Source organism: Octopus sinensis, linkage group LG1 (genome assembly GCF_006345805.1).
Source record: "Octopus sinensis linkage group LG1, ASM634580v1, whole genome shotgun sequence".
In the NCBI taxonomy this organism is placed as follows: domain Eukaryota; kingdom Metazoa; phylum Mollusca; class Cephalopoda; order Octopoda; family Octopodidae; genus Octopus; species Octopus sinensis.
The window spans coordinates 92,754,197-92,767,634 of NC_042997.1; the positions used below are offsets into that span (position 1 = coordinate 92,754,197).

At 34.0% G+C, this 13,438-nt stretch overlaps 1 protein-coding gene across 2 annotated transcripts in view; it reads right to left on the reverse strand.

Moving 5' to 3' along the window:
* Positions 1 to 962: 962 nt before the first annotated feature.
* Positions 963 to 13,438, reverse strand: part of LOC115216422 — a 128,237-nt gene continuing 115,761 nt past the window's right edge. The window contains exons 9-13 of one of the 2 annotated variants that reach the window (XM_029785748.2): positions 12,232 to 12,327; positions 11,445 to 11,661; positions 3,247 to 3,583; positions 2,058 to 2,144; positions 963 to 1,944 (exon numbers count right to left, since the gene is read on the reverse strand). In XM_029785748.2, the coding sequence (XP_029641608.1) occupies positions 983 to 1,944; positions 2,058 to 2,144; positions 3,247 to 3,583; positions 11,445 to 11,661; positions 12,232 to 12,327 (1,699 nt within the window). In that variant the 3' untranslated portion in view covers positions 963 to 982. The remainder of the gene's footprint in view (positions 1,945 to 2,057; positions 2,145 to 3,246; positions 3,584 to 11,444; positions 11,662 to 12,231; positions 12,328 to 13,438) is intronic. The other variant, XM_029785758.2, reaches the window with a different exon arrangement.

Consider the following 13,438-nt stretch of genomic DNA (forward strand, 5'->3'; position numbering starts at 1 on the left):
TGTCATAACCAGTGAAATTACATGAGAAAAAAAAGAAAAATAAAGAAGTCTTTGGTGATGTCAGTATAGAAAACAGAAATATCTAAGACAAAATTAATAAAAAATAAACTATCCCGATATGTAGATGGTTTATAGTCATTTTACGAAAATCAAATTAGGTTGTTTCTTTTGCTTTTTAAATTGCTTTTTAACACGATTAAATTAATTATTGAAGCAATTCGTTTTTATAAGCAGATCCCTCTTATCACCACAAAAAAAAAAAAAAAGTAATAATGGTTTCAAATTTTGCCACAAAGGCAGCCATTTTGGAGAAGGGATGAGTCGATTACATTGACCCTAGTGTTTCACTGGTACTTAATTTACTGACCCCGAAAGGATGGAAGGCAAAGTCGACCTAGGCAGAATTTGAACTCAGAATGTAGCGGCAGATGAAATATTGTTAAGCATTTCACCCATGTGCTAATGATTCTGCCAGTTCACCACCTTAATAATAATAATAATCATCAACCAAAGAATGGATGACACCAATATTCAGTGAGGTTGGCTGATGTCAGCAATGGTTGGCATTAGGAAAGGTATCCAGCTGTAGAAACTTTGCCAGATCAGATTGAGACTGGTGCAGCCTTCTGGCTCACCAGTCCTCAGTCAAACTGTCCAACCCATCCCAGCATGGAAAGCGGACGTTAAATGACAATGATGATGATGACGACTCCCAAGTGAAATGCGAGTGGAAACTTAATCAGTCAAAATTATACGCCTTAACGATCACAGTAATGACTAGTCAAAAGTTGAATGCTTTCACTTGAAAGCCACTGTAATATTCCGTAAATTTACAATAAAAACATTTAGGAACCCTAACTGTAAAATATTTACTGTCATTCAGAGACTGATAAAGAGAAGGCGAGGGTCCAAATAGAGTAAGAAATAGAACAGAGGTCAGGATAAAATAAAAACACAGCAAGATTAGTATAGAATTTTATTGTTAGACAATAGTCTCCTCCAAACACTCATCTTCCAAGTCAGCATCGTAAGTTTCATCCAAGTCATCGTCATGAAGTAAAAAAAATGGTTCAGCATCAGGCTCCAAATAATCGAGATCAACCGGGTTGTAGCCAGGTTCTACATTGTCCAACCAGTTCTGCACGCGTTGCAAGCAATCTTCTTCATACACTTGCTCTTCTGTGAGTGATGTGGAATGTCTACGGTCACGCAGATTGGGGTGTAACATTTGCCAGTGGGTCGAGAAATTGGGAGCAGAAGCTGGAGATCGTAGCGCTGCACGATCAACAGCAGCAGCAGACTCCAAATCTGAGATGCTTTCATTTGTATTTCCAGGAGTTAGGGGTATGATGATGTGATGAGTGGGCGGTTGCAGGCGATGCATTGATTCTGTACTGCACACTTTGTCACCAATATTGGTGTTGGTAGCATGTGGAGAAGTGAGTGGTTCACACTCAGTACCATTATGGCTTTCCCAAGGAGGAGGTAAAGAAACCTGCTGTGATTCTTGTTCAGCAGCAGCAGAATGAGCTGGCAAGAAAGGACTTTTAGCTGCTTCTTCTTCATGACTCTGTTTGTTTGGGAAAACTGAAAAGATAGAAGGTCTAGCTAGATTGTTTTGACCCATAGTCAGAGTATCCTCAGGTGATAGGTATGGTGAACCAGTCTCTTTAAGGCGATGATATAGGAAGTTGTTCACCCAAGATGGAAACTCAGCAGCCTGAGGTTCATCTTCACCAACGTTCATAACCAACCTACCCGCCAGAGGCTCTTGGACTGACTGTCGTTTCCATGGTAAACTAGTTTCAGCCAAAGTTTGAAGTGTTTCTTCCTCACCCTGTTCAGGGTTTACCTCTGTAACTTTTTCAGAACACCTCCATGGTAAAGTTTTCTCAGCAATAGTTTCTCCAGCCACAACAGGAGATGGTGAAAAACACCTCTCTTCTGCAATAGAATAATTAATAATATTATTACTACTAGTTTTATTAGAGTTTTAAAATTAATAAATTAAATACAGGCAATAAAATAGCAACCAAAATAAATAGTAACATATTTACCAGGAAGGGGAGGCTTGTAGCGAAAACCTAAAGAATCTTTGGTATATTCCATGTCATTTTCAGCATTTTCACAGGATTTTGTTGAAACTATAAAAAAAACAACCCAACTTACTAATAAATCATGTAAGTTTAAAATGAAGCACACAAGAGTTAAGATAAAAAGCATGGGTATTTCATATGGGTTTGGGGGCTTTAAGAATAATACATGAACCAAGTTGATAAAAGAGAGGTTTAAGAATGACTGTTCATGGAAATGTTGATGAAATGTTCATATAACAATCTGTAGAAGATTGAGAAGAAATATCTCACCAATTGTACTCTTGTCAAATCTCCATATATTATGCTCTTCATTAACGTCTCTTCCCAATTTACTATGAGCAGTTTTCCTGTTAAGGCATGGTATTTGATTTGATCTGTTCCTATTCAAATTCTCCACAGTCACATTTTTATTTCATTACCTCTCTTCCATTTCACTAACACTACTTCTTGTCCATCTCATGCTATCACTACCCTTTTTTAATAATTACTCCATCCCAGTAAACCCTTCATCGACATCTGCCACTTTCACTTAATACTGCTCATCTCTATAGCTATCCCTCACTCACTCACTCTTACCATCACCCAACCTTATGGCCATCCTATCAGCTCATATTTTCTATTCAATTTCCTTATCACCAATCAATACATAGCTAATACTGTTTCTCTCTCACTCCCATTACATTCACACTTGCAACTCTCACCTCCTCCTCAATCATCGGTTGTTCAGTTACATTTAAAAGAACAGAGATAATGCAGAGCAAAGGGAACAAGAACTCTAGTTTTGCAGGGGCCAAGACAATCTTTAATGCATCCAAGGCACTCTGTAAAGAGATTGGTGTTAAGAGGAGTAACAAGATTTTGAAACTGTGCCAAAATAGAACACAGAACAGGGTTGGTGATAAGGAGGGCATCTGATCATAGAAAATCTGCCTCGATAAACTCCATCCAACCCATGCAAGCATGGAAAAGCAGACATGAAAACAATAAGGTTTTAATCACATGAGCAAAAGCAAAGAAACCAATGATATGATTTTAAGAATAAAGATATTCTAGTGTTATCATTTAAACTAAATATGGAACTAGACCATCATAGCCCTAATAAACAGCAAAGTGACTATAGATTTCACACAACTCATGCAACAATACTTACTGTTCAGCTGTTCCCATTTTTCTCCCTCCTCACCAGAAACTTCAGCAGAGCAGTTCTGAAGCTGTTTGGGAGTTGCGAGGAGGTAGTTCCTGGGAGCATCATCTGTTTCATCGTTCAGGTTCTTCAAAAATTTCTCAGTTTGGCCAGCTTCGGAGGATTCTACAACTGCCTGCTGATTGATAATTCTGTCTTCTTCAATTTCAACTTCCTCTCTGCCATCATCTTTACAAGGGGAATGATTAGAACACAGCTTCTCTAGTTGTGTACAAAGTTCCTGGTGAAAAATTGCATAATTTGACTGCCTTGAAGCAGCAGAGTTCTTTTGAAGCTTGGACCACTGAAAGCACAAATGAAAAGAGAAAAAAAATGAAACAATATCATTACTAAAATTATTAGTCAGAGGAACATTAAAATATATCAATAAAGTATGATACATACATTTTGAAAAACTAATTAATAAAGAGAAATAAAACAGTGTATGCATACATACACTCATCTTGAGGCTGTGTGAATCAATGCATATAGCATGAAACTAAATAGCAAAGAGCTGAATCATCAACTGATTCAAAATAAATATAAACCCTACATCATATAGACTACTCATTCCTTTGTTTCTACATAAAAAAAAACCCCCACTATATTTCAAAATGTGAAAGAACTTTGAATTACTCAGTATTAACAATTAATTATTAACAAGTAGATATAATAAACATCTACCAATAGATGTAAAACAGCATAAATCTATAATAATAGACTAAACAAAGCAATTAGTCAGATAAGAAAATTACTGTAATTCACTGATAAATGTCAGAAATAAAGACAATGAATATTGCTGCAGTTACTGATCTAATGTTGTTACTTCTTAGATAATCTATTATAGATACCAACTTTAATTATAATACTGAATGGTACTTTTTGAAACAAAAAGTCAACTGAAAAGCACATCAGTTGCGCATAAAGATTAAATCAGATAAACCTGCTCTATAACAGAGTATTGCTTTCCTTTAGATTGTAACATTCCATTTAGGATTATCCAAAGAATCCACTGTGAAGCTTCTGCATGTTTTGATTTATATAGACATGTACACGTTAGTTACACAGTGAAATATTTGTATGATAACCTCCATGTTTTATAGCAAAGAACTTTTCCCCTGATCTGTGACTTAATTGTGGAAGGATTATATTTTAATGTTACTATAATAATGCAAAAGTTTCAAAGTAACTACTGATAATATACACAATATATTTATGTAAATATATTTTGAAAGATAATAAGCATAATTACATGTACACTTTCAAAATCACAAATGCAATTTTATGAAAAAGTGTTTAAAATCTAAATATTATGAAAATAATTATTGCTGAAGAAAAACAATAAAACTATATTTCGGTTAGAAAGCTCATTAAAAATGTATAACACTTGTAACATTAATAGACTGGGATAAAGCATTCACAGAGAAAACCGCTTCTTTGAGATATATGAATACAATTAATGATAATCAGAAGGTGCACAAGTTATGCATTATTAGGGAATCATTCTTAAGGTCAAGAAAATTATTTAAATTTTAAGTAAACTTTAGTTTGTACAACACAGACATATTAATGCAAAACAGAATGTAAATTAGTTGAAAATACATATTATACAATCACCACTATACAGAACTATTTGAATATTAATGTAGATATTTTATATTATTGAAAACAAAATTATATATTATGGTAGATGAAATAGTTTTAATGTATGTGATTTAATTTCAAAGAAATTTATTTACCTATCTTATATCAAAATATATCCAAATGTCTTTACTATTACTTGATAATAATACAAAGAATATACCAGAAAAACTATCTGCATAGATAATAGACAAAACTTTATATAAAGAGGGAAAGTTCTATGATGAACATTGGCTGAACATATAGTGGTAGTGATAAGTGTAATAAAACTTTATGGACCCAACTGAAAATGATAAAGCGAAAATTATACAACTCTGGATTTTATCTATAAAATAACAGTTTTATAGCATTTTATTGTTGTGCCCGAGTACAGCCAAATGGAACAAAACCATGCACCTTAGGCTGAAAAGGGTTAACAGGGATAATATGGCACATATGAAATGTTAACTGTTAGAGGATTGTGAAACATTGCATGGCTTTCATTGGTGTTGAAGTTGACAATTTATACAAAATAGAAAGTTATATTTGCAGTACTAGAGGGGAAGAAATTACAAAACTGAGCCTGCAATGGCAGATTATAACTCAAGGAAGATATCTTCTGATGCCATTAATTGACCTGTGCATCACTCCAAATAGTGCTATAGCCCAGTGGAGAAAATTGGTATGTAGTAGTCAAAAGTTGGTCAGAATCCCAAATACAAAAGTAAATCCCCAATGGATTGGTGCAGAGTCAGAAAGGATAAAGATGAAATGGTTAAAAGAGCTAATTTTATCAAGTACTGCCTGATAGTAGTAAAAAAAATTGGAACTTATAGGGATTTAGCAATACTTAAGTTATGAACAGAAGCAGAAATACACTAATTACTCGCCATATCATGGTTCACCTATCGTGTTCTCAGTACATCACATATTTTTCTGGCTAATATATGTAAATTTATATCGCAGACTCCTAAGTATATTGTAGGTTTCTGCAGCTGATAGGCATTTATATTTTTTTAGATGTTAATTATTTCTGTGGCAAAATAAGCATTTTCACACCTAAAAATTAATAAATAAAAATACAGTACAGTGCTGCACTGTATAACACCTTAATATACATTAAAACAAAATATGTCGTGTACCATAGATGAGCAAACAAAAAATTGCACATACTGTATGGAAAACGAAACTTGGGAGGCAAATATGTTTTGCATTTATAATAAAATAAATATATACAAGTTATAAAAATAATAAAAAATATAGAGTACTCTTTCTACTTTGTAGATTTTCACCTATCGTGGTGGGGTTTGGGACATAACACCCGCGATAGTCGCGGGACTACTGTATAACAAAAATTATGTTGATTTCTCTATGTTGATATTGAAACTGAAGGACAACTAAGTAGGGAAAATATTGTTTTGGTAGCAGAACAATGATTATTTGTTGAAGAAAGAATGAATGATGGAGCTGAAGATGTGTTTGGTAGTGCATTGTTTACTTTCTTATCTATCTTGTGACAATTTCAGAGAGTGATTAAAGACTGTTAGCTTACCTAAGTATCCTCCCATCTTTTGAAGCCAATTTTTAAAATTATTTTTATCATTTGTACAGGGATGTTGTATTTATTGGGAAAGTATTTAAGATACTTGAAAGAGTGAGGGATTTAATTGAACAGATGGAGAATTATATTTGTTGTATATTGGGAGATTTAATGATGTTAGACTTAAAACTTGTTAAAGAGTTAATCTGCATTAAAGTGCTAATTAACTGACATATTGAACAGGAAAGCTTGAGAGTGATGATGATGATGATGCTAAGTCCAGAGAGATGGATAAAGCATGTTACAATAAGTAAAAAGTTAAATTTAAGTGTTTGAGAATTGATTAGGCTTATTAGGAAGTTTGGTATAAGCAGGTATATTCTTTTAGAGTAGGAAAAGTTTCATTTGGCTTGTGAGTGGAATGAGATAATCCAAGAAAGAATAATGGGCTTTAAAGTCTCAGAACAGAATTAACATGGCATGGCTATAAGCATTGATGAAGCTGTATGGTTTCTCTCCCAATCACATGGTTCCGGGTTCAGTCCCACTGTGTTATAACTTGGGCAAGTGTCTTTTACTACAACCCTGGACTGACCAAAGCCTTGAGTGGATTTGGAAGATGAAAACTTAAAGAAGCTCATCATATCTCCCTTTATACATATAGTGTGTGTGTGTGTGTGAGTGTGTGTATATGTGTTTGAGAGAGAGAAAGTGCATGTATGTTTGTGTCTCCTTGTGTTGATATTGTGCGATAGTTATAAAATGAATGTCACTCATTCCCAATATTCTATGGGAACATGTCTTGGAAACAGGTGAGGTTAGGCAACAGAAAGGGTACCCAACTGTAGAAAATCTGCCTCAATAGACTATCCAATCCATGCAAGCATGGGATAATAGGAGATTAAAATGAAGATGATGAAAGAAAATCACTGGTCCATAATGTAGATGCAATTTGGAAAGTTCAGTGATAAAGCAATACAAGTAGATGGAAAAATAATCTTCCAGCAACAGTAACTGGGAATATTATTTTCTACATCTAGTTATGCTATCTATGAGGAACAAGAGGCATACATAACATCAGACTCCAAATTTGGGTTGTATGTCATGCAGAGAGTGTCATTTAGCTCCAAGTCACTGCTGATCCTTCTGTGACCATCTTACCTTTTAGTATATCTAAGATCACACTGTACAATGTTGTCTCCTTTTTTTAAACTAGTATGGGATTTGAGGAAAATTTAGCTGCTATTACTAACAGGACAAACAACCACAAAGAGGCTCCTTAGCTTGTGTGGAGAATCTAGATGGGATAAGTGAGGTATATGGTGAAGAAAGTGTGAAAGATTTTCTTTTCATTCTGCCTTCATCATACACATCTTTCAGCAAAAGAAATTACGAGAAGTAGAAATGAGGTTGGGGAAAATTATCCAATGTTCATTGCAAGGAAACCATATTTTCTTATAGTTTCTTCATGAAAAATTAAAAATATTAGAACTCATATCCAACATATCAAATCTTTCAAAAAGTTAGTATTTTCTTTTTCTTCCTCAAATACACTTAAACATTTATCCTAAGTCTTCCAACTGAAGATGTAATATATAAAGTCAATAGCAGAACAATGGTAAAATGGATCCTGCTAATTTGTTGTAAATAGCATTCATTGGTAAATTAAATAAATTCCTAACTCATTAAATTAACATGTAAATGGCTTAGTTACATGTATACCCTAATTCTCCAAATGAAACAGTGTGAATGTGTGAGACAAGGCTGGACTTTTGACTTACAGTACAGTCCATCCAATGGGCTTTGATACAGTTTCCATCTACCCAATTTCACTCACAGGGCTTGGTGAAATCCAAGGTTATGGTAATAGACACTTGCTAAAGATACCATGCTGTAGGATTGAACCAAGAACTTAATTGTAAAACAAACTTCTCAACCATTAACCATAACTACATCCACAATAGTCCTGTATACTAAATGAGAAGCTGTGTTGTTGTTGTCATCCTTGCCCACTACACTAACTTGGATTTTGGTGTACTCCAGTTAGTTGGTGAACCCTTGGCTTTGTATAAATTTCTATTGCATAATAAAATTTGTACCTACAGACAGAGACATAAACAGAGGATGTGTTGGAGCAGCTGAAGTATATTTGCTGTATACAGAAATGTATACAGCAAATATTTCCTGTAGACTAATGGTGGGATGCAATGTAATGTTGATGCTGACAGACAGGAATTGAACTTGGTCATTAATCAATGAAATTAATTACTGCTCAGTGTGTTACTATCAGTGCCACCCTTACAGACTGGTTAATAATATCACAGTAAATTGTATTAAAATAATAGTAATAATAATGATTTCAAATTTTGGCACAAGGCCAGTAATTTCAGAGAGTGAGGTTTAGTTGCGTGATTATATGGTTTATGATTTAAGTTTGCATGCTTTTGAAATAACAAAGGATTGAAGTTAAACATAGTTTCATATTATATATTTGAGAGGATTAATAAAGTTGGTTGATTAGTTATCATTAGTCATGTTCATACATCTTGCAAGAAGCAAATCAATTCTATAAATGTTTCCCCAGCACAGTACAGCAAGTGAGCTTGCAAGTTAATAATCTAATTGATCAATGATTATCATATCAATTTTTAAAAAAAACAATAACATGATAAACAGTTTTGCAACAGAATTGTATCAGTTAAATTAAACCTAGAGATTTTACTTCAACATGAACATGTAATAAGGTGGCATGTAGTTATTTCCATGTATGTTTATGAATCTTCAGCTGACCTTTATTTACATCTGTAAACAGATTTAGGTATTTAATACGAGAGTGTAATTATGGAGGATACTATCAGTAATAGATAATGATATTTCTAGAGCACTGTCAATTCATCTTAAAATTAAAATAGAGAAAAATGTCCATGAAAAGAATAAATTGAGAAAAAAAAAATATGAGGGAGGGAGGGAAGAAGGAGGAGTGACAGTGCAGAACACAAAAGCAAGTGAGGAGGAATAAGAGAGAAGTAAATGAGAGACAGAAGAGAGAGGGAGAGAGGGAAACAAGAAAAATTAAGAGAGGAGCAAATAAGGAGGAAAGGAGATAAGGAAGATAAGAAAAAGGGAGGAAAAGCAGCAAAAGAGAAAGAGAGAAAGAAAAATAGAGGGAGATAAGGAGAAGAAAAGTGAAACAGAGAGTAACAGACAGAAAGTAAAATAAAGAGTGAGAAAGTGAGTGAAACAGAGAACGAATGAGAGAAAGATAGAGAGCAAGAAAGGAACAGAAAGAAAGATCAAATTCCAGTACTAAATGGACAAGCATAGTTAAAACAAGATTTCAACATTAAGTTCATTTTCTGACATTTACAAGAAGCTGACATTGAGCAAGTCAACTTACCCATGCAGGACATATATAACGTAGAGGTCCAAATGAACACATTAAATAAGCTAGGAGTTGAATGATGCACTGGTCAGCAGCAGCAAGAGCTAGACAGCAACTTTTAGTAAACAGAAGTGATAATCATCACTAACGGACACTTTAACCATTTGTTGTATATACTATATACTGACTGCTAGCAGTGAAGATGACAGATGTAGTCTTCAAACACTTCACGCATTTAGCAGCAGCTAGAGCACTTAGATATGTACTGAAATTAGTTGTTGTAAGCAGATGGCCCAAGGCCAAGCTTATATAGCCTCCTTCACAGAAGCAGTAGGAGGAGAAATAAAATCTTCAACTGGTTATATAAATGATAGAGCATTGAGAATAGATGTTTCCGTAGTTTATTGACTACACAGCTTTCAGACAATGACAAATAATAATGCAAGTACATATTACATATGACTGGAAAACACAGAGCTGTCTGTGTGCAGTTCTATTTCATTTATGCTCCTGGGGCTGAACATAATTTTTATTAAGGAAAAATAAATGGACACTATATAAAATATTCAGGCATGTTTTCTGAAAGAGTGCAATATCGTATGTTGATGATATGGTGCTAAGTACATATATAGTATTTTTAAAAATTAGTCTGAGGAGAAGGAGGAATTTCATTAGAAATATGGGAATACATGCGAAAGAGGTTAGAGCTTTGACTCATAGGTTAGAGAAAAGGCAAAAGTAAAGTGTGAAGAAAATTCCAGATAGATGGTGGTTCTAGCAAATAAATGGAAGGGATCATGATGTGTACTTGTTTTTAGTTAATAAGTGTGGAAGAGTGGTGTATGAAACTGTCTGATGTATCAATGTTTGGTGTAAACATAATCAATGATAATTATGTGTAATTAAAAATAAAAGCTTTGGCATAGATTATAGACAATTAATTGATACCAATCAGTCCAACATGTTTCCTGATACTATAACAGCTGTGCAATCCTAAAGTACTAAGGTGATATATATAAAAACACTGAATAAAATCCTGATACAAATTAAAATTGTCTTTTCTTTCTAGAATGTTTCAAAAAGTGCTTGTAACCTGAGAAACACCAACATTATAATCTCCATGTTGTTATCTTGAGACAAAGAGTGATCTATAATAATCCACTTGCTAACTAATATACTCTTTTACTCGTTTCAGTCATTTGACTGTGGCCATGCTGGAGCACTGCCTTTAGTCGAGCAAATCAACCCAAGGACTTATTTTTTGTAAGTCTTGTGCTTATTCTATCGGTCTCTTTTGCCGAACCACTAAGTTACGGGGACATAAACACACCAGCATCAGTTGTCAAGCGATGTTGGTGGGACAAACATACACACACACACATATATATGACGGGCTTCTTTCAGTTTCTGTCTATCAAATCCACTCACAAGGCTTTGGTCGGCCTGAGGCTATAGTAGAAGACACTCGCCCAAGGTGCCACACAGTGGGACTGAACCCGGAACCATGTGGTTTGTAAGCAGGCTACTTACTACACAGCCACTCCTACAATAATATGTAAAACATAATCAGTAAACTCAGTTTCTGTATATATTCTAAGTAATGAGAAGTAATACATTTCTTACCTTGTGCCGTGGGTGGTAGGAACTGTGATCTAAGATATGATGGATGCGACAATCATCTTCAAACTTAGTACCTTCTGTGCAAGAGGTTGAACCACAGCAAGCTCCAATAGCTGAGGATGAAGTTAAGTGACTACTGTCTTCTTCATCTGAGTGATCATCAAATATAACACCAGAGTCCTCCCCACAACACCTCTCCTGGTCTACAGTAGATGGTAACCTAAGAAAAGAAAAGAATTGCTTTCAGACTTAGAGATATGCAAGTGCACTTACAAATTCATTTTTTACTATAATGAGAATATTAAAAAGCACAGAGAATGGAGAAGTTGCAGAAAACTGAAAAATAGTTTTAAATGTTTACTACTAACATGGAGTAAACAAAAAAGAACATTTTAGTGATGAGGATGCTGAAATTTAATAGTGTTAGTTTTATTACACAAAATAGTTTTAAAAAAATTTTTTATTGTAAGGAATTCTAAATACTCAACTCAGAACACAAAAGATAACCAAATTATTCACTAAGTTAAATGTCATTACCAATGACCCCCATACACACCTTACCTAACTATCAGATGGCACTAAATAAAGTTGACAAAAGGATTCAAAACTCCATCTCTTTAAGAAGAGACAGATTTCCATTAAAATGACAGCAGTCAAGTGTATGAATAATTTTAAATATAAGTAACACCGCTGCTTGAAAAATGACTGGGAGGAAATAAGGCCAATGATAGCAAATATATTGTGTTTGATACATAGAGAGCAGAAGGTGAAGGTTAAGAAATACATTTACCTTGGAAAGCAACTATCTACAAGAAACATCATAGAAGAAGAAACCAACTGCTGTATCAATCTAAGTTGGCGAACATTGGAAAGGCTCAGGTGTCTCCTAAAAAAAAATAATAAGAATCAAAAAAATCCGAGCTATCTGAACATACTATATAAATTACTGTGGAGAGCAAACAGCTGACTACTGTAAATTTCCTTGCCACAATAATTCTAAAAATTACATAAGCCTTTATCAATGAAATATATGGGAACAATTTTCATCTAAAATGATGTTTATTATAAAATATTTAACAATATATCTAATAAGCAGAACAATAGAATACAGTTTGAAACCATTCCCACTGCATGACATTACAACAACTGAAAGTTGACCAATGTCTTGTGAGTAGACAGAATCTTTAAGAAGCTCACTGTGTGCATATGTGTAGACTCCTTTTCTTGTGACATATACACACTGATTAAAAACAGAGTTACTGAACACAGTGTCATTTGTTTATAGTCTTCAATGAAAGTATGTCTGGTTATTGAGCTGTTTGCTGTTTAGAGAGTGAGGGTAAATACTAACTTGCTTGGAAGCAAGTGAGAGTTGACAAGGAAGAACATTTGGCCATAGAAAATCTTCCACAAGATTCATCTAACCAATGTCAGTATGGAAAAGTAGAAGTTAAGACAATGATGATTCCTTATTTCAATAAAACTCAAATTAAAGGATGATAATTTCTAAGTTTCCACCAGACTTTCTATTTAGACAACAGACTTAGTAGGCACCATTGGCAGATATAGCTTAACCTTTTATGTAGTATAGTATGACATGATTGGTGTTTTCTTTTTTAACTTACAAGAAAAAATTACTACATTGTAACCACTACATGAGACCCTCAAATCGATAGGATTGTCAGAATACAATGTCTTTACAAACATTTTCAATAGTAACAAGTAGTTATAGAGAAGAAAAGTAACCCGAATTTGATAAATTGAATTGTTAGAGCTGTATATTTGGTTTGTGTGCACTAGAAGCCCAGCCATACACTAAATAAATTTTTAAGGTGAATAATTTTCTGAAACTAGCAAAGAGATTGTGACTCATACTTTTGTGGTCAATTACAATGTATCAACTTGAGTATATTGTAATCCCTCGACTATCATGGGTGTTATGTTCCACCACCCCCTAGCAATATATGAAAATCTGCGAAGTAGAAACAGTAATGTAC